Consider the following 22,250-nt stretch of genomic DNA (forward strand, 5'->3'; position numbering starts at 1 on the left):
CAATTTCCAAACGCCTGAAACCACCACGTTCATCTGTAGAAACAATAGTACGCAAGTATAAACCCCATGGGACCACGCAGCTGTCATACTACTCAGGAAGGAGACGCGTTCTGTCTCCTAGAGATGAACGTACTTTGGTGAGAAAAGTGTAAATCAATCCCAGAACAACAGCAAAGGACCCCGTGAAGATGCTGGAGGAAACATGTACAAAAGTTTCTATATCCACAGTAAGACGAGTCCTATATTGACATAACCTGAAAGGCCACTCAGCAAGGTAGAAGCCACTGCTCCAAAACCGTCATAAAAAAAGCCAGACATGGGGACAAAGATCGTACTTTTTGGAGAAATGTTCTCTGGACTGATGAAACAAAAATAGAACTGTTTGGCCATAATGACCATCGTTATGTTTGGAGGAAAAAGAGGCTTGTAAGCCAAAGAACACCATACCAACTGTGAAGAACGGGGGGGCAGCATCATGTTGTGGGGGTGCTTTGCTGCAGGAGGGACTGGTGCACTTCATAAAATAGATGGCATCAGGTAGGAAAATTATGTGGATATATTGAAGCAACATCTCAAGACATCAGTCACAAAGGTAAAAATTTGGTCACAAATGGGTCTTCCAAATGGACAATGACCCCAAGCATACTTCCAAAGTTGTGGCAAAATGGCGTAAGGACAACAAAGTCAAGGTATTGGAGTGGCCATCACAAAGCCCTGACCTCAATCCAATGAAAATGTTTGGGCAGAACTGAAAACGTGTGTGCGAGCAAAGAGGCCAACAAAACCTGACTTCGTTACACCAGCTCTGTCAGGAGGAATGGGCCAAAATGCACACAACTTCTTGCGGGAAGCATGTGGAAGGCTACTCAAAACGTTTGACCAAAGTTAAACAATTTAACGGCAATGCTACCAAATACTAATTGAGTGTATGTAAACTTCCGATTGACCAAGTTCTGCCCCTCGTTCAGGGGCAGAACGACAGATTTTTACCTTGTCAGCTTGGGGATTCAATCTTGCAACCTTCCAGTTAAATAGTCCAACGCTCTAACCACCTGCCTCTCATTGCACTCCACGAGGAGCATGCCTGTTATGCGAATGCGGAAAGCCAAGGTAAGTTGCTAGCTAGCATTAAACTTATCTTATAAAAAACAATCAATCAATCATAATCACTAGTTAACTACACATGGTTGATGATATTACTAGTTTATCTAGCGTGTCCTGCTTTGCATATAATCGATGCGGTGCGTATTCGTTGCTCCAATGTGTACCTAACCATAAACATCAATGCCTTTCTTAAAATCAATACACAGAAGTATATATTTTTAAACCTGCATATTTAGCTAAAAGAAATCCAGGTGAGCAGGCAATATTAACCAGGTGAAATTGTGTCACTTCTCTTGCTTTCATTGCATGCAGTCAGTGTATTTGCAACAGTTTGGACCGCCTAATGTGCCAGAATTTTACCTAATTAGGACATAAAATTGAAGGTTGTGCAATGTAACGTAATGTAATACGGCCAGGTAGGGAAGTCCGGCTGGCCAGCCAGGCAGGTAGGTTCGGCTTGCCGGCCAAATAGGTAGGTCCGGCCGGCCAGGTAGGTTGGTCCATCCGTCCAGCCAATCAGATAGGTGCGGCGACCGGTCAGATAGGTCCGGCCAGCTGTCCAGATTGGTCCCGATTCGGTCTACAGGCTGGCCAGGTAGGTAGGTCTGTTCCGCCGGCCGGCCAGCTAGATCGGTCCTGCTGTCAAAGGAGAGTTGTCAAGGGAGAGTCCAGCTGTCAAGGGAAAGCAAGTTAGGCCAGGTAGGTACGGCCTGCCATGCAGGTAGGTAGGTCTGGCCTGCTGGCCAGGTAGGTAGGTCCGACTAACCGGCTAGATCGGTCTGTCTGGTCATTCAGATTGGTCCGGCCAGATAGTTGCCCAGAACAGAGCTGCACGTCTTGCTCTTCATTGTAATCAGAGACTATTCACTCTTGGCTAAGAGTTGAAGATAGACTGACTGCTTCACTTCTTGTTTTATAAAATGCATTAACGTGTTGGGAATTCCAAATTGTTTGCATAGTCCACTTACAAACAGCACTAACACACACACTTACCACACCAGACATGCCACAAGGTTTTTTTCCCCAAAGTACCCAGGTCCAGAACAAATTCAAGGAAACGTACAGTATTATACAGAGCCATGAGTGAATGGAACTCCCTTCCATCTTATATACAGTATTATACAGAGACATGAGCGCATGGACTCCCTTCCATCTTATATACAGTATTATACAGAGCCATGAGTTCATGGAACTCCCTTCCATCTTATATACAGTATTATACAGAGACATGAGTTCATGGAACTCCCTTCCATCTTATATACAGTATTATACAGAGACATGAGTTCATGGAACTCCCTTCCATCTTATATACAGTATTATACAGAGACATGAGTTCATGGAACTCCCTTCCATCTTATATACAGTATTATACAGAGCCATGAGTTCATGGCACTCCCTTCCACCTCATATAGCACTAGGGAACAGCAAACCTGGTTCAATAAACAAATAGTGCAACACCTCACGGCACAACACCTCTCCCCCATGTGACCTTCTTGTTGTGATGGTGTACTGGAATGTACAGTATGTGTGTAACTGATAGATGCACACACAACATGTTCAGGTTTTTAAATGTATGTCAGTTGTAAAGTATTTTGTCTGTAACGTCTTCTTCGTTATGTCTTGGAACGTGGAGGCTCCTCAGAGGAGGAAAGGGAGGACCATCCTTCCTCAGTGAAATTTCATAAAAATAGTGGAACATTAAAAAAGTTATCCTTTTTAGATAAAACTATGCTAAATATATTGATATGTCACCAAATAATTTATTAAAATACACTGTTTTGCAATGAAGGTCTACAGTAACTTCAACAGCGCTGTCAGAGCGGGAGAGAGAGAGCTCTATATTGTTGCAGTAAGACTCTATACGGACCTCTTCTGGTTGATTGACAGACTTCAGCTACATCCTCATTGGCCAAACCTTGTTATGAGTCATAGTCAGTTTCAGATTAGGTATCAGTTTCACTATATAGTGTGGCGTATACTCCATAAAGCCACATTTGTAAGGATTACGCAATGGAAGAACACATTTAGCTGCTGCAAAATGGCCAAATTTGGCTGACATATTTATGCGCAGGGAAACCATTTGCATGGCTAATTGCGTTCTTGCTTTGCTCACTTACGTCAGGTACAGTATAAATGACGGTTAAACGTCATGATACCCAGGCTTCTCCCTTCACAGACAAAGCATCCAATGAGAAGACAGAGCCAGATGAGTGGTTACATCCCCAGTAGGAGAGCAGTGGTAATAACTTTATTATGAAAAAATACAGGATCCCTCTTTCCCCCCCAGCAACGGTACCCACAGACACATTAACAAACACACACACACATTAACAAACCCCCCCCCACACACACACACACACACACAAATCCCTCTCTCTCTCTCTGGAAATGACTCGTAGCCTTCTTTGATCCTCACACTCTAATCACACAAATACATACTTCTCTCTCCTTCAACCTTCCTTTCATTCATCAACGCTCGCTTTCTCTGTATTTCTTCCCTATTGCCTTTTTGCATTGAACTTCCTTTGGCTGTTCCTATTATGGTAAACAGTATACCTTTTTAGAACACAGAGAACCACTTCAGTACTATATATATATATATACAGTTGAAGTCAGAAGTTTACATACACTTAGGTTGGAGTCATTAAAACTAGTTTTTCAACCACAAATTTCTTGTTAACAAACTATAGTGTTGGCGAGTCGGTTAGGACATCTACTTTGCAAGACACAATTTTTCCAACAATTGTTTACAGACAGATCATTTCACTTATGATTGATTATGCACTGTATCACAATTCAAGTGGGTCAGAAGTTTACATACACTAAGTTGACTGTGCCTTTAAACAGCTTGGAAAATCATGGCTTTAGAAGGTTCTGATAGGCTACTTGACATCCTTTGAGTCAATTGGAGGTGCACCAGTGGATGTATTTCAAGGCCTACCTTCAAACTCAGTGCCTCTTTGTTTGACATCATGGGAAAATCAAAAGAAATCAGCCAAAACCTCAAAGAAAATAGAAACATCCACAAGTCTGGTTCATCCTTGGGAGCAATTTCCAAATGCCTGAAGGTACCACGTTCATCTGCACAAACAATAGTACGCTGACATACCTCTCAGGAAGCAGATGTGTTCTGTCTCCTAGAGATGAACGTACTTTGTTGTGAAAAGTGCAAATCAATCCCAGAACAACAGCAAAGGACCTTGTGAAGATGCTGGAGGAAACAGGTACAAAAGTATCTATATCCACAATAAAACGAGTCCTATATCGACAAATGTCCTCTCGACTGATGAAATAAAAATAGAACTGTTTGGCCATAATGACCATCAATATGTTTGGAGGAAAAAGGGGGAGGCTTGCAAGCTGAAGAACACCATCCCAACCGTGAAGCACGGCGGTGGCAGCATCATGTTGTGGGGGTGCTTTGCTGCAGGAGGGACTGATGCACTTCACAAAATAGATGGCATCATGAGGTAGGAAAATTATGTGGATATATTGAAGCAACATCTTAAGATATCAGTCAGGAAGTTAAAGCTTGGTCGCAAATGGGTCTTCCAAATGGACAATGACCCTAAGCATACTTCCAAAGTTGTGGCAAAATGGCTTAAGGACAAAAAGTCAAGGTATTGGAGTGGCCACCACAAAGCCCTGACCTCAATCCTATAGAAATTTGTGGACAGAACTGAAAAAGTGTATCTGAGCAAGGAGGCCTACAAACATGACTCAGTTACACCAGCTCTGTCAGGAGGAATGGGCCAAAATTCACACAACTTGTTGTGGGAAGCTTATGGAAGGCTACCCGAAACATTTGACCCAAGTTAAACAATTTAAAGGCAATGCTACCAAATACTAATTGAGCATATGTAAACTTCTGACCCATTGGGAATGTGATGAAAGAAATAAAAGCTGAAATAAATAATTATCTCTACTATTATTCAAACATTTCACATTGTTAAAATAATGTGGTGATCCTAACTGATCTAAGACAGGGAATTCTTACTATGATTAAATGTCAGGAATTGTGAAAAACTGAGTTTAAATGTATTTGGCTAAGGTGTATTTAAACTTCCACTGTATATGGCGCAAATCTGAAATCACACACTATTCCCTATGTCGGGCTCTGGCCAAAAGTGGTGTGTGCTATGTAGGGAATATGGTGGCATTTGGGATCGAGCCTATGACTTACTACAGAGTTCAACAGCGGCATTTAATCATGTATCTTCCGTACTTCATTTTGTAAATAAAGTGTCCGTTCGTGGGCGTATCTACTTCCTGTTTCCGGGCCGGTCAGGTCAGAGGTCAAGCGTCAGGAGGGAAGGTTAATTTGCATAGCGGACTCATGCGCTACAGATGGCTACATTCTCCCACGTCCACAACACAAACGACAATAACAAAACATACAGATACATTGAAATAAATAAAATGACAACGTTAAAGACAGAGATCTTTGTCTAAGTGCCGACCTTTGGTTTAGATACAACAATAATTGATCAGTTCTGTCTCGATCTCGTTCTGCACCGGCCACTAGTCTCCAAATAGGGATTAGTTATAATGTATTATATCTTTGTACATATTGTGTATGTAGATAGACATGCTTTGTATATATTATGACATAACATGTTCAGTAGGTTAATAAAACCGTAAAATTTCAAGACACGTCAGTATATTTAAAGTTAAGTCTACATCAGAGAAATGAAATGTGTTATTTATAACTTTTTTATAACTATGTTATAACTGGAGGATGAGAGACTATTCCCATTAATAAAATATATCACGGCATAGCCTAAAATATATCTCTAGTACATATAGTAGATACCATATACAAAGTATATTTATAATATAGTGTTTCACCATTCACATCTGAGTAACATCAGGGTCAGAGCTGGACAAAGGTCCAAAGGAAGATTCAGTAACTAAGAACCAATCATGTTAACCTGAGGCCTCAACTAAACATTTACCCTTTAAGTACCCTTCAGCAAATACACTTCCCAAAGTACACTTGAGTTCCCTTACCCTCCCTCTATCATAGTTCCCTTACCCTCCCTCTATCATAGTTCCCTTACCCTCCCTCTATCATAGTTCCCTTACCCTCCCTCTATCATAGTTCCCTTACCCTCCCTCTATCATAGTTCCCTTACCCTCCCTCTATCATAGTTCCCTTACCCTCCCTCTATCATAGTTCCCTTACCCTCCCTCTATCATAGTTCCCTTACCCTCCCTCTATCATAGCTCTTTATCACATTACTTTAGGTGTGCAAAAGTTTGTTTCATTTAACTACCATTATCTGTCAAAAATAAAACATATAAAAAAATAAACTAAAATGAAGAGCTAGTCTGGTAGTTTAATATAAATGAGAGCACAGAGTTGGCAGCTACAACTGACAGTCAGGTTACCTCCAGCTGGACACTTGTGAAGGTCACTCACTCCTGAACCAGTAGGTACAACCAAATGATCGATATCTTCATTATTATCATTATTAGTATGAACATTCCATAAGGTCTTAATACCATACAGGTTTCATATATAGTGTTTCTGTACATGACTTTAGTTATTATTAGAGTTCAGTCTATTAGGTATCTATGTAGGCACGTACACACTAGTCCAGGGGTTGCCATGGAAACAGCACGGCCAAGTGTGGTGTGCCATCATCTGACAGGAAATGTCCATTAAAGAAAGAGGAAGAGGCGTGGGTAATCGTTAACCCCCTCCCCCTTTGGATCTGTCAATTTGAAGGTTCCAGGGCCCCTCTGATTGGAGCAGGTAAAGCAGGGTGGTTAGAAGCTAAACCAGGCTAGCTAATCTACTTTCTCCTTTATAGACCCAAAGAGGGGCAGGCTAGCTGGCTAACGTTCAGAGTCGGTCCATGTTAGGAGGCTAACAGAAGAGTAATTAGATGAGTTTGTTGTTTTCTAGTTTGGGGTTTCAGAGTAATTCCTGCTGAGGGGAGCTGAGAATGACTGCATAGACATAATAGTTGGAAAAGGGCAGGGAGGGGCAACAGCCCAAACTCGCCAAATAATATATTTCTATACAAATGTATATATTCCGAATACATTTACAAATGTATATCACACATTAAAATACATTTACAAATGCATAAACAATACATTATTTGGCAAATGTTTTATATTTCACATGTATCCTAAGCTGCATCCCAAAAATATATTTGAAATGTATTTTTTTTCCCGTATGGGAGATGGGAGTCGTGGTGAGTTCAGAAGACCACTGAGGGGCGGTCGTGGGGAGATGTGCGTGTTTGGGGATAGGGGGGTCCTTGGTCAACCCCCTATTGTGGCGGTGGGTGAGGTGCAGTGCTGCCCTGGAAGGTGCCTGTAGCATTGTGGAGGGTTAGGACCCCAGAGGGCTACCCTGGAAAGTGCCTGTAGCAGTGTGGAGGGTTAGGACCCCAGAGGGCTGCCCTGGAAAGTGCCTGTAGCAGTGTGGAGGGTTAGGACCCCAGAGGGCTGCCCTGGAAAGTGCCTGTAGCAGTGTGGAGGGTTAGGACCCCAGAGGGCTGCCCTGGAAAGTGCCTGTAGCAGTGTGGAGGGTTAGGACCCCAGAGGGCTGGCCCTGGAAAGTGCCTGTAGCAGTGTGGAGGGTTAGGACCCCAGAGGGCTGACCTGGAAAGTGCCTGTAGCAATGTGGAGGGTTAGGACCCCAGAGGGCTGGCCTGGAAGGAGCCTGTAGCAGTGTCGAGCGTTAGGACCCCAGAGGTCTGCCCTGGAAAGTGCCTGTAGCAGTGTCCACACAGGGTTAGGACCCCAGAGGGTCAGAACTGGACCCCAGAGAGCTGCCCTGGAAAGTGCCTGTAGCAGTGTGGAGGGTTAGGATCCCAGAGGGCTGCCCTGGAATGTGCCTGTAGCAGTGTGGAGGGTTAGGACCCCAGAGGGCCGCCCTGGAAAGTGTGTGTACAATGTAAACCCCAAGGCATTTTTAACTTAAATCAATGAAATGTCACTTTTACTTCAAATGTTTATGTGGTACTGACTCAAAACGAAATGAGAAGTCACATCAACTCTTTTAAGTTATGATAACAAATCAACTTTTTTTCCCAGCATGCTCTACTGCAGACAGTTTTTTTTTCAAATAGTTTTTCATATGTGTTTTTGCATGTACATTGAGTGATTGATTAATCTTATGCTACACAAAGATACATTTAAAAAAATCTAAAATAATCCAATCATTTACTTAGATTTTTTGGCACCCATTTCTGAAATGGTTTTTCCAGTTTAAATGGTTTCTAGCCCTGGCAGTCATTATAAATGCAGGTTGCGGGTAAATTAAAATGTCAACTGTTTTACACATCACTTTGCAAGCCCGCCTAATGTGATTTTCAGGTAGGGGTGGCAAAAATTGGGTACGTTGTGCGGAAATCCTTCAACCAGGATTTTTTGGAAAATCGAGTAATTTTGGGAAAGATTCCAGAAGTTTGCAACCCTATTCGCAGGCCTGATGTGGCCTGTAAACCATGAGTTTCAGGCCACTGTATTAGGGTAACACTAGGCCTCAAAATAAGGCCTTATGAGATAAGTAATAAAGACTATAATTATAATGATAACATTTATCTTGGAATTCAATTGGTGAAGGTCACAGGGCAAATATAAAAGGAATGAATTCAACAACCATGTCACTAACAAATACAGTAATGGGTGGTAACTCTACAATTCCCTCAAAAAGGCAAGGCATACTGGGAAATTCTATTGGAGGCATGGGTTAGAGGTTCCTGTAAGTCACTCTGGATAAGAGCATCTGCCAAATGACAAAAATGTATATATTAAGTGCAAAGAGTTTCCTCAAACGTTTTGAGTAATGACAGCACATTGGGGCTTACAGTGTAGCTGTGGAGGGTTAGGACCCCAGAGGGCTAGCCTGGAAGGAGCCTGTAGCGGTGTGGAGGGTTAGGACCCCAGAGGGCTGCCCTGGAAGGAGCATGTAGCGGTGTGGAGGGTTAGGACCCCAGAGGGCTGGCCTGGAAGGAGCCTGTAGTGGTGTGGAGGGTTAGGACCCCAGAGGGCTGGCCTGGAAGGAGCCTGTAGCGGTGTGGAGGGTTAGGACCCCAGAGGGCTGGTCTGGAAGGAGCCTGTAGTGGTGTGGAGGGTTAGGACCCCAGAGGGCTGGTCTGGAAGGAGCCTGTAGTGTAGATGCATATGGAGGCAGATCAGTGGTCTGAAGACAGCTTCACCCCAGTCAGACACCAGAAACTCCCCGCACCATTGGACATCTCCTGCAGGGGCAGGGACAACACAGAGTGACGGACAGGCCCAAGAGGTGAAGGGTAAAGGGTGACGTCAAAATGGCCTGAATGGAGATATGGAAGGACTGGGGTGATGATGATGATGATGATGATGATGAAGATGACGCTGTAGCGATACAGGGTCCCAGATGAGATTAGGTAAGAAGTAGAGGCACCATCAGGGGAGAGAGTAAGAGAGAGAGAGAGAGAGAGAGAGAGAGAGAGAGAGAGAGAGAGAGAGACTGACGGATAGAGAAAGAGAGAGAACAGTAGAGCGATGATAGAGTGTAGATGAGAATTTAAGGTAAAACAGACTACAAGTCTACAACATGATGCCTGGAGAGTAGGAATGCGTGCGTGTGTGTGCGTGTGTGTACGATACACTCACAAAGCTGCGTGTTGCGGCAAGACGGTGGCGACGCGGGTTGATGATTGTGCCGCTCAGACTGTGGACCATTGTGCTGCTGCAGTCAGTCTGGTACACACTCCTCTCCATGTTGGCATTGGGGGTGAGAGAACGGGCTGGCCCTCCTACCCCACACTGCAGCCTCCTGACCGGGCTACCACCTAGACACACACAGGGCACAGTCTGGAGGTCAGGGATCATACTCACTATATACACACACAACTTCATACCTATACTAGACTCACAGCTACATACACACAACTATAGTCTGCAGTACCTACCTCTACATCCTGCCTGGAGGCTGGCCCGGTATAGGAAGTCCAGCTCTGAAAACTCTGCCTCCTCAGGGTCACAGGCGTCATGCTGCCCAGGGGCAGGCTGGGAGTTGTAGTTTCGGTAGGGGAGGTGTGGCCTAAAGGGGAGGCGGCGGTCTGGAGGTGTGTCATATGGCGTAACCACGGCATCTGGGCGGTCCACGCTCCAGGAGGACCAATGACGTGTGAAGGTGTTGGCGGCGGAACCTTGATCGGGCCAATGTGTAGAGGCAGTGGAGGGTGAGGGGTGGGGCTGACTGCGGGAGGAGCAGGGGGTGGGTGGACGGTCGGAGTGTGTGTGTGGGTGCTCAGGGTTTGTATGTGAGGATGGAGGGTGTGTGTATTGGGGGTCAGAGTAAGAGTGTGTGTGTGAGGGGGGAGCGTGTGTGTGAGACATATCCCAGAGTCTGAGAGATAGAGAGGGGAGAGAGATGGCCAGGTGTCTGCCAACAGGTCTCACACCCCCAGCCTGTAACAACTCCTCCAGGCTCATTCCCTGTCCTCCCTCACCCCTCCTCACCTGCTCCCCCTTCTCACCCTCCTCAACCTGTGCTGGGGGGTTGTTGGTAGAAGGGCGTGGGAGGGATGAGTGGAGAGGGGGCTGACCAGGGCCCAGGGTTGCATCCTGGTAGGCTGGCCGGACCTCTTCCCCCTCCTGATTGGGCGTCAGCAGTACTTGGAGCGGGCCAGACAGTTCACTGATTGGACCACAGAAGAGAAGGGACACTCAGGAGCCAATCACAATCAGAGTAAATAAAGATTTTTAAAAACACTTCAAATGAAAATGATGGAATATGTAGAAATGAAAGCCTCTTATGTTAGGTTTATGACTGTGTAATGTAGTATTTATAGAGCTACACGGCACTATGTCACCACACATACTCACACACACCATCCCCCACCCCCCACATTAATTCTCCACATCTCCGCTGGCTGGCTCAGTAATAATTACCCAGAAGCCTTTGCAGCAGTCACCATAAATCACAGGTCTATTTTGATGAATAGAGGAGAGGAGGAAGAGAATAGAGAATACATGAGATAGAGCAGGATACCTGCCATCCAACCCAGCACCAGCCCGTCACAGATATCTCACCATCAAGTACTAGTACAAACCAGTCAAGATCAGCATTGACCAACACAGACAGATACAGACACTGTCCACTCTACTGCACTACACACAGAGGAGGTTTTGGACAGGCAGATCTGGGACACACACAGAGGGGTCCTGGGGTGGTTTTTGGACAAGCAGAGCTGGCACACACACAGAGGGGTCCTGGGGTGGTTTTTGGACAAGCAGAGCTGGGACACACACAGGGGGGTCCTGTGTGGGTTTTGGGGACACACGGGGGACAGTTATTGTACCTGCGATGTCCCTGTGGACTGGCGCTTCCTGTTTCCTGCTCCATATCCTGCTCCTGTGTTATTGGCTCCGCAGTGCTCCTCATGCACGCAGCTACAGTCAATCCACTATGAGAATTAGCCTCATGCAGGGGGCTGAGCACAGCTGAGAATGTTGATGAGAAAGCAGGAGGAGAGATACAGAGAGAGATGGAAATAGAGAGAGATGGAGAGAGAGATACAGAGAGAGATGGAAATAGAGAGAGATGGAGAGAGAGATACAGAGAGAGATGGAAATAGAGAGAGATGGAGAGAGATACAGAGAGAGATGGAAATAGAGAGAGATGGAGAGAGATACAGAGGGAGATGGAAATAGAGAGAAATGGAGAGAGAGATACAGAGAGAGATGGAAATAGAGAGAGATGGAGAGAGATACAGAGGGAGATGGAAATAGAGAGAAATGGAGAGAGAGATACAGAGAGAGATGGAAATATAGAGAGATGGAGAGAGATACAGAGAGAGATGGAAATAGAGAGAGATGGAGAGAGAGATACAGAGGGAGATGGAAATAGAGAGATATGGAGAGAGAGATACAGAGAGAGATGGAAATAGAGAGAGATGGAGAGAGAGATGGAAAACATGAGGAGAACGAAAGAGTACAGGAGGAGAAAAAGAGAGAAAAGGTGAGGTGGAGAAGAGAGAGAGATGGAAAGACAGAGGAATATAATAGAAAGAGAGATGGAAAGAAAGAGAGGAATAGAATAGAAATAGAGGAATTTAATAGAAAGAGGAATAGAACAAAAATAGAGGAATAGAACAGGAAGAGGGGAATAGAATAGAAAGAGAGGAATATAATAGAAATAGATGAATAGAACAGAAATAGAGGAATAGAACAGAAATAGAGGAATAGAATAGAAATAGAGGAATATAATAGAAATAGATGAATAGAACAGAAATAGAGGAATAGAACAGAAATAGAGGAATATAATAGAAATAGAGGAATATAATAGAAATAGATGAATAGAACAGAAATAGAGGAATAGAACAGAAATAGAGGAATAGAATAGAAATAGAGGAATATAATAGAAATAGATGAATAGAACAGAAATAGAGGAATATAATAGAAATAGATGAATAGAACAGAAATAGATGAATAGAACAGAAATAGAGGAATAGAACAGAAATAGAGGAATAGAACAGAAATAGAGGAATATAATAGAAATAGATTAATAGAACAGAAATAGAGGAATAGAACAGAAATAGAGGAATAGAATAGAAATAGAGGAATAGAATAGAAATAGACGAATATAAAATAAATAGAGGAATAGAACAGAAATAGAGGAATAGAATAGAAATAGAGGAATATAATAGAAATAGATGAATAGAACAGAAATAGAGGAATAGAACAGAAATAGAGGAATAGAATAGAAATAGAGGAATATAATAGAAATAGATGAATAGAACAGAAATAGAGGAATATAATAGAAATAGATGAATAGAACAGAAATAGATGAATAGAACAGAAATAGAGGAATAGAACAGAAATAGAGGAATAGAACAGAAATAGAGGAATATAATAGAAATAGATGAATAGAACAGAAATAGAGGAATAGAACAGAAATAGAGGAATAGAATAGAAATAGAGGAATAGAATAGAAATAGACGAATATAAAATAAATAGAGGAATAGAACAGAAATAGAGGAATAGAATAGAAATAGAGGAATATAATAGAAATAGATGAATAGAACAGAAATAGAGGAATAGAACAGAAAGAGAGGAATATAATAGAAATAGAGGAATATAATAGAAATAGATGAATAGAACAGAAATAGAGGAATAGAACAGAAATAGAGGAATAGAATAGAAATAGAGGAATATAATAGAAATAGATGAATAGAACAGAAATAGAGGAATATAATAGAAATAGATGAATAGAACAGAAATAGATGAATAGAACAGAAATAGAGGAATAGAACAGAAATAGAGGAATAGAACAGAAATAGAGGAATATAATAGAAATAGATGAATAGAACAGAAATAGAGGAATAGAACAGAAATAGAGGAATATAATAGAAATAGAGGAATAGAATAGAAATAGACGAATATAAAATAAATAGAGGAATAGAACAGAAATAGAGGAATAGAATAGAAATAGAGGAATAGAACAGAAATAGAGGAATATAATAGAAATAGAGGAATAGAATAGAAATAGAGGAATATAATAGAAATAGAGGAATAGAACAGAAATAGAGGAATAGAATAGAAATAGAAATAGAGGAATAGAACAGAAATAGAGGAATATAATAGAAATAGAGGAATAGAGCAGACAGAGGAATAGAACAGAAATAGAGGAATAGAACAGAAATAGAGGAATAGAATAGAAATAGAGGAATAGAACAGAAAGAGAGGAATAGAATAGAAATAGAGGAATAGAGCAGACAGAGGAATAGAACAGAAATAGAGGAATAGAACAGAAAGAGAGGAATAGAATAGAAATAGAGGAATAGAGCAGACAGAGGAATAGAATAGAAATAGAGGAATAGAACAGAAATAGAGGAATATAATAGAAATAGAGGAATATAATAGAAATAGAGGAATAGAACAGAAATAGAGGAATAGAATAGAAATAGAAATAGAGGAATAGAACAGAAATAGAGGAATATAATAGAAATAGAGGAATAGAGCAGACAGAGGAATAGAACAGAAATAGAGGAATATAATAGAAATAGAGGAATAGAATAGAAATAGAGGAATAGAACAGAAATAGAGGAATAGAACAGAAATAGAGGAATATAATATAAATAGAGGAATAGAACAGAAATAGAGGAATATAACAGAAAGAGAGGAATAGAATAGAAATAGAGGAATAGAGCAGACAGAGGAATAGAATAGAAATAGAGGAATAGAACAGAAATAGAGGAATATAATAGAAATAGAGGAATAGAATAGAAATAGAGGAATATAATAGAAATAGAGGAATAGAATAGAAATAGAGGAATATAATAGAAAGAGGAATAGAACAAAAATAGAGGAATAGAACAGGAAGAGGGGAATAGAATAGAAATAGAGGAATATAATAGAAATAGAGGAATAGAACAGAAATAGAGGAATAGAATAGAAATAGAGGAATATAATAGAAATAGATGAATAGAACAGAAATAGAGGAATAGAACAGAAATAGAGGAATATAATAGAAATAGAGGAATATAATAGAAATAGATGAATAGAACAGAAATAGAGGAATAGAACAGAAATAGAGGAATAGAATAGAAATAGAGGAATATAATAGAAATAGATGAATAGAACAGAAATAGAGGAATATAATAGAAATAGATGAATAGAACAGAAATAGATGAATAGAACAGAAATAGAGGAATAGAACAGAAATAGAGGAATAGAACAGAAATAGAGGAATATAATAGAAATAGATTAATAGAACAGAAATAGAGGAATAGAACAGAAATAGAGGAATAGAATAGAAATAGAGGAATAGAATAGAAATAGACGAATATAAAATAAATAGAGGAATAGAACAGAAATAGAGGAATAGAATAGAAATAGAGGAATATAATAGAAATAGATGAATAGAACAGAAATAGAGGAATAGAACAGAAATAGAGGAATAGAATAGAAATAGAGGAATATAATAGAAATAGATGAATAGAACAGAAATAGAGGAATATAATAGAAATAGATGAATAGAACAGAAATAGATGAATAGAACAGAAATAGAGGAATAGAACAGAAATAGAGGAATAGAACAGAAATAGAGGAATATAATAGAAATAGATGAATAGAACAGAAATAGAGGAATAGAACAGAAATAGAGGAATAGAATAGAAATAGAGGAATAGAATAGAAATAGACGAATATAAAATAAATAGAGGAATAGAACAGAAATAGAGGAATAGAATAGAAATATAGGAATATAATAGAAATAGATGAATAGAACAGAAATAGAGGAATAGAACAGAAAGAGAGGAATATAATAGAAATAGAGGAATATAATAGAAATAGATGAATAGAACAGAAATAGAGGAATAGAACAGAAATAGAGGAATAGAATAGAAATAGAGGAATATAATAGAAATAGATGAATAGAACAGAAATAGAGGAATATAATAGAAATAGATGAATAGAACAGAAATAGATGAATAGAACAGAAATAGAGGAATAGAACAGAAATAGAGGAATAGAACAGAAATAGAGGAATATAATAGAAATAGATGAATAGAACAGAAATAGAGGAATAGAACAGAAATAGAGGAATATAATAGAAATAGAGGAATAGAATAGAAATAGACGAATATAAAATAAATAGAGGAATAGAACAGAAATAGAGGAATAGAATAGAAATAGAGGAATAGAACAGAAATAGAGGAATATAATAGAAATAGAGGAATAGAATAGAAATAGAGGAATATAATAGAAATAGAGGAATAGAACAGAAATAGAGGAATAGAATAGAAATAGAAATAGAGGAATAGAACAGAAATAGAGGAATATAATAGAAATAGAGGAATAGAGCAGACAGAGGAATAGAACAGAAATAGAGGAATAGAACAGAAAGAGAGGAATAGAATAGAAATAGAGGAATAGAACAGAAAGAGAGGAATAGAATAGAAATAGAGGAATAGAGCAGACAGAGGAATAGAACAGAAATAGAGGAATAGAACAGAAAGAGAGGAATAGAATAGAAATAGAGGAATAGAGCAGACAGAGGAATAGAATAGAAATAGAGGAATAGAACAGAAATAGAGGAATATAATAGAAATAGAGGAATATAATAGAAATAGAGGAATAGAACAGAAATAGAGGAATAGAATAGAAATAGAAATAGAGGAATAGAACAGAAATAGAGGAATATAATAGAAATAGAGGAATAGAGCAGACAGAGGAATAGAACAGAAATAGAGGAATATAATATAAATAGAGGAATAGAATAGAAATAGAGGAATAGAACAGAAATAGAGGAATAGAACAGAAATAGAGGAATATAATATAAATAGAGGAATAGAACAGAAATAGAGGAATATAACAGAAAGAGAGGAATAGAATAGAAATAGAGGAATAGAGCAGACAGAGGAATAGAATAGAAATAGAGGAATAGAACAGAAATAGAGGAATATAATAGAAATAGAGGAATAGAATAGAAATAGAGGAATAGAACAGAAATAGAGGAATAGAACAGAAATAGAGGAATATAATATAAATAGAGGAATAGAACAGAAATAGAGGAATATAATATAAATAGAGGAATAGAATAGAAATAGAGGAATAGAACAGAAATAGAGGAATATAATATAAATAGAGGAATAGAATAGAAATAGAGGAATAGAACAGAAATAGAGGAATAGAATATAAATAGAGGAATAGAACAGAAATAGAGGAATATAATAGAAATAGAGGAATATAACAGAAATAGAGGAATAGAATAGAAATAGAGGAATAGAACAGAAATAGAGGAATAGAACAGAAATAGAGGAATATAATATAAATAGAGGAATAGAACAGAAATAGAGGAATAGAACAGAAATAGAGGAATAGAACAGAAATAGAGGAATATAATAGAAATAGAGGAATAGAACAGAAATAGAGGAATAGAACAGAAATAGAGGAATATAATAGAAATAGAGGAATAGAATAGAAATAGAGGAATAGAACAGAATAGAGGAATAGAATATAAATAGAGGAATATAACAGAAATAGAGGGGGAAAGAGGTATGAAGGAAAGACAGAAGAAGAGAAGCAAAGTAGAGGAGTGGTTATGAAGCATGCAAACAGCTCCTTTGTGTGTGTGTGTGTGTGTGTGTGTGTGCGCGCGCGTATGCGTGTTAGTCAATGAGAGAGAGGTGAGGTTTTCAAGAGAGAGCGAGCAGCTGTTGTGCAGCGTTTAGCCTAGTGAGGAGAAGATGCAAGAAATACAACAGGAGAGCAACCATCAAATCTGGGGTACGTTCAGAGACGACAAGCAGGTTCCCAACGAGTCTTATCAACGTTGTCCTGTACTGTGCAGTGAGGTTGCTCTCCTGTTGACGTGTTAGATGGAACCAGGCAGACTGAGGTGGTTAGTATTGGCTTAAAGCACTAACATTAGTAACCCAAAAACCATTGAATCGCATTTCAATAATGCCATTGATTTAGCCGTAGGTTATGTGTGTGTGTGTGTGTGTGTGTGTGTGTGTGTGTGTGTTGAAGGTGAACGACAGGATAAACAGACACAGAGAGTTTGACACAGGAACACACATGCACACCTGATTCAACGAATCCATTAACCACCCAGCGATGGTGTGCGTTAGTGCTGGGCCAAACCAAAAACATGCACACTCTAAAGTCCTCAAGGACCAGCGAGTAGAGAACACTGGTCTATACACTGTTATACCGACACACACACACGCACACACACACACACACACACACACACACACAGTAGGTATCCATAAACAGACCGAAAATGAGAAATTAAACAAAAGTATGTTCTTCTCTCTCATCCCGACGGAAAGACAGGACAGAAAGACAGGACAGAAAGACAGGACAGAAAGACAGGACAGAAAGACAAGACAGAAAGACAAGACAGAAAGACAGGACAGAAAGACAGGACAGAAAGACAGGACAGAAAGACAAGACAGAAAGACAAGACAGAAAGACAGGACAGAAAGACAAGACAGAAAGACAAGACAGAAAGACAGGACAGAAAGACAGGACAGAAAGACAAGACAGAAAGACAGGACAGAAAGACAGGACAGAAAGACAGGACAGAAAGACAAGACAGAAAGACAAGACAGAAAGACAGGACAGAAAGACAAGACAGAAAGACAAGACAGAAAGACAGGACAGAAAGACAAGACAGAAAGACAAGACAGAAATACAGGACGGAAAGACAGGACAGAAAGACAAGACAGAAATACAGGACAGAAAGACAAGACAGAAAGACAAGACAAAAAGACAGGACAGAAAAACCGGACAGAAAGACAGGATGGAAAGACAGGATGGAAAGACAAGACAGAAAGACAAGACAGAAATACAGGACGGAAAGACAGGACAGAAAAACAGGACAGAAAGACAAGACAGAAAGACAGGACAGAAAAACCGGACAGAAAGACAGGACGGAAAGACAGGATGGAAAGACAAGACAGAAAGACAAGACAGAAAGACAAGACAGAAAGACAGGATGGAAAGACAGGATGGAAAGACAGGACAGAAAGACAGGAAGGAAAGACAGGATGGAAAGACAGGAAGGAAAGACAGGATGGAAAGACAGGATGGAAAGACAGGAAGAAAAGACAGGATGGAAAGACAAGACAGAAAGAAAAAAGAGGAACAGACGGACGGGCATGATGACACACACACACACACACACACACACACACACACACACACACACACACACACACACACACACACACACACTAAGACAAACAAACACTAAGACACACACAAACACACTAAGACACACACACAAACACGCACGCTAACACTAACACACGCACGCTAACACACACACGCACGCTAACACACACACACATGCTAACACTCACACACACACACACACACACACACAAACACACACACACAACCACACACACACAACCACACTAACACAGACTCAGACAAACACACACAGACTCAGACAAACACACACACACTAAGACACACACACACACACACACACACACACACACACACACACACACAACACACACACTAAGATACACACACACAGTCTTGTATAACGATCCTTGTGGGGACACACATTTCAGTCTCAAAATCCTATTTTCCCTAACCCTAACCCTGACCAAAACCCTAAACCTTACCCTAACCTCAACCCTAAAACTTACCCTAACCTTAACCCTAACCTTAACCTCAACCTTAACCCTAAAACTTACCCTAACCTCAACCTCAACCTTAACCCTAAAACTTATCCTAACCTCAACCTCAACCTTAACCCTAACCTCAACCTCAACCTTAACCCTAAAACTTACCCTAACCTTAACCCAAACCTTAACCCTAAAACTTACCCTAACCTCAACCTCAACCCTAAAACTTACCCTAACCTCAACCTCAACCTTAACCCTAAAACTTACCCTAACCTCAACCTTAACCCCAAAACTTACCCTAACCTCAACCTCAACCTTAACCCTAAAACGTACCCTAACCTTAACCCTAACCTTAACCCTTACCTTAACCCTTAACCCTAACCTTAACCCTAACCTCAACCTCAACCTTAGCCTCAACCTTAACCCTAACTCCTAACCCTAGCCCTTAACCCTAACCCTAAACCTAACCCTTAACCCTAACCCTAGCTCCTAACCCTAAACCTTAGCCCTAACCCTAGCTCCTAACCCTAACCCTTAACCCTAAACTTACCCCTAACACTAATTTTAACCTGAATATCTGAACCTGAATAACATTTTTGTTGGTTTCTTATTCTTGTGGGTACTTCTGGTCCCTAAAATTATAGATAAACACATTCACATACACACACACACTTTCTCCTTAAAACACACACATATACACACACACACAAACTTTTTCCTTAAAACACAGACACATACTCACACATTCTCTCTCTCTCTCACACACACACACACACACACACCCTCCCCGTCGTCACCTTGGTGTTGTAGCTGGTCTAAGTCCATGTATTTGGAGGGTCTGGGGTTAAATCCCACGGCAGCTTCTCTCTCCGACTCCTTCCTCCTCTGCTGCTCCTGCTGCCTCGCTCTCCTCACTACCTCCTCCTGAAGCTCATCCAGCTCGCTACGGCCAGCGCCTGCACACACACACACACACACACACACACACACACACACACACACACACACACACACACACCTTATGCATACGCACACATGCACACACACATACTCGCACACACACACACACACAAGCAAGCACACACGCACGCACGCATGCACACACACACACACACAAATGCGTGCGCAAATACACACATGCACGGGAACGTGGGAGAAACAAACATGTATAAATATTGTACAAACACACACATATTCTACCACTCTGATACCGTTAGATATCTCACACACAGACACACACCCAGGTTGTTGTTGCAGCCCCAGAGAGGTGCTGGCAGCTCCTGCAGGATGGCACTAGTGCTCTTAGACTTGGGCACCGTGCGCCATGATGGACCAGACATCAACACACGCTTCTGACCTACCTCCCTGAGAGAGAAGGAGAGAAACGATGTGAGACTACAAAACATATGTAACAGTATGTGTGTGTGTGCGTACGTGTGTGTGTACCTGTCAGGGCTGCTCTCATAACCACTCTCCATCCTCTGGATCAGACGAGGCTGAGACTCCGCCCCTCTCAACGTGGGAGGAGGGGGGCAGTCCGCGCCATTGCCTAGCAACCCAGGCATCCCTGCCACCCCCTCTGTATCTCCCCCCACACCACCTACGGCCCTCTCTCTTGCCCCCTGCAGATCAGCCGTGTTAGTTGGACAGTGTTGTTGAAACTCAGAAGGTAGAGGGGGCCCAGGCAGGGTCCTGTAGCCCAGCGGAGAGCCTCTCTGGCAGGTGAAGATGCTGTCGATGTTCAGGGCTTCCCTCCGTGGCCTCCAGGCCGGCCGGTAACTTCGACCCCCAGGCGAACTGGAGAGGATAGGTTACATTTTACACATGAGTCAAAACACTTGACAAAATACTGCAGCAGGTATTGTAATACGTTTGGAGAACTCAAACTTTAACAAATATATTAAATAAGGCTTCTACTGTGCATGCACTTTGTACAGTAACACCCACATGGACTAGTATATATATGTCAGTATATACACTATACAGTGCCTTGCGAAAGTATTCGGCCCCCTTGAACTTTGCGACCTTTTGCCACATTTCAGGCTTCAAACATAAAGATATAAAGCTGTATTTTTTTGTGAAGAATCAACAACAAGTGGGACACAATCATGAAGTGGAACGACATTTATTGGATATTTCAAACTTTTTTAACAAATCAAAAACTGAAAAATTGGGCGTGCAAAATTATTCAGCCCCTTTACTTTCAGTGCAGCAAACTCTCTCCAGAAGTTCAGTGAGGATCTCTGAATGATCCAATGTTGACCTAAATGACTAATGATGATAAATACAATCCACCTGTGTGTAATCAAGTCTCCGTATAAATGCACCTGCACTGTGATAGTCTCAGAGGTCCGTCAAAAGCGCAGAGAGCATCATGAAGAACAAGGAACACACCAGGCAGGTCCGAGATACTGTTGTGAAGAAGTTTAAAGCCGGATTTGGATACAAAAAGATTTCCCAAGCTTTAAACATCCCAAGGAGCACTGTGCAAGCGATAATATTGAAATGGAAGGAGTATCAGACCACTGCAAATCTACCAAGACCTGGCCGTCCCTCTAAACTTTCAGCTCATACAAGGAGAAGACTGATCAGAGATGCAGCCAAGAGGCCCATGATCACTCTGGATGAACTGCAGAGATCTACAGCTGAGGTGGGAGACTCTGTCCATAGGACAACAATCAGTCGTATATTGCACAAATCTGGCCTTTATGGAAGAGTGGCAAGAAGAAAGCCATTTCTTAAAGATATCCATAAAAAGTGTTGTTTAAAGTTTGCCACAAGCCACCTGGGAGACACACCAAACATGTGGAAGAAGGTGCTCTGGTCAGATGAAACCAAAATTGAACTTTTTGGCAACAATGCAAAACGTTATGTTTGGCGTAAAATCAACACAGCTGAACACACCATCCCCACTGTCAAACATGGTGGTGGCAGCATCATGGTTTGGGCCTGCTTTTCTTCAGCAGGGACAGGGAAGATGGTTAAAATTGATGGGAAGATGGATGAAGCCAAATACAGGACCATTCTGGAAGAAAACCT

The 22,250-nt window shown here is 41.1% G+C and overlaps 1 protein-coding gene across 6 annotated transcripts in view; it reads right to left on the bottom strand.

The window, feature by feature from the left end:
• Positions 1 to 6,423: 6,423 nt before the first annotated feature.
• Positions 6,424 to 22,250, bottom strand: part of LOC110492832 (ubiquitin carboxyl-terminal hydrolase 54) — a 57,976-nt gene continuing 42,149 nt past the window's right edge. The window contains exons 13-19 of one of the 6 annotated variants that reach the window (XM_090201897.1): positions 20,658 to 21,008; positions 20,452 to 20,576; positions 20,009 to 20,167; positions 11,418 to 11,559; positions 10,023 to 10,753; positions 9,724 to 9,902; positions 6,424 to 9,326 (exon numbers count right to left, since the gene is read on the bottom strand). In XM_090201897.1, the coding sequence (XP_090058023.1) occupies positions 9,261 to 9,326; positions 9,724 to 9,902; positions 10,023 to 10,753; positions 11,418 to 11,559; positions 20,009 to 20,167; positions 20,452 to 20,576; positions 20,658 to 21,008 (1,753 nt within the window). In that variant the 3' untranslated portion in view covers positions 6,424 to 9,260. Of the gene's footprint in view, positions 9,327 to 9,723; positions 9,903 to 10,022; positions 10,754 to 11,417; positions 11,560 to 20,008; positions 20,168 to 20,451; positions 21,009 to 22,250 lie in introns of all 6 variants that reach the window. The other 5 variants (XM_090201896.1, XM_036946164.2, XR_016487131.1 and 2 more) reach the window with 5 other exon arrangements.

Source organism: Oncorhynchus mykiss, chromosome 16 (assembly GCF_057628025.1).
Source record: "Oncorhynchus mykiss isolate SJ-2025 chromosome 16, ASM5762802v1, whole genome shotgun sequence".
Taxonomy (NCBI): Eukaryota; Metazoa; Chordata; class Actinopteri; order Salmoniformes; family Salmonidae; genus Oncorhynchus; species Oncorhynchus mykiss.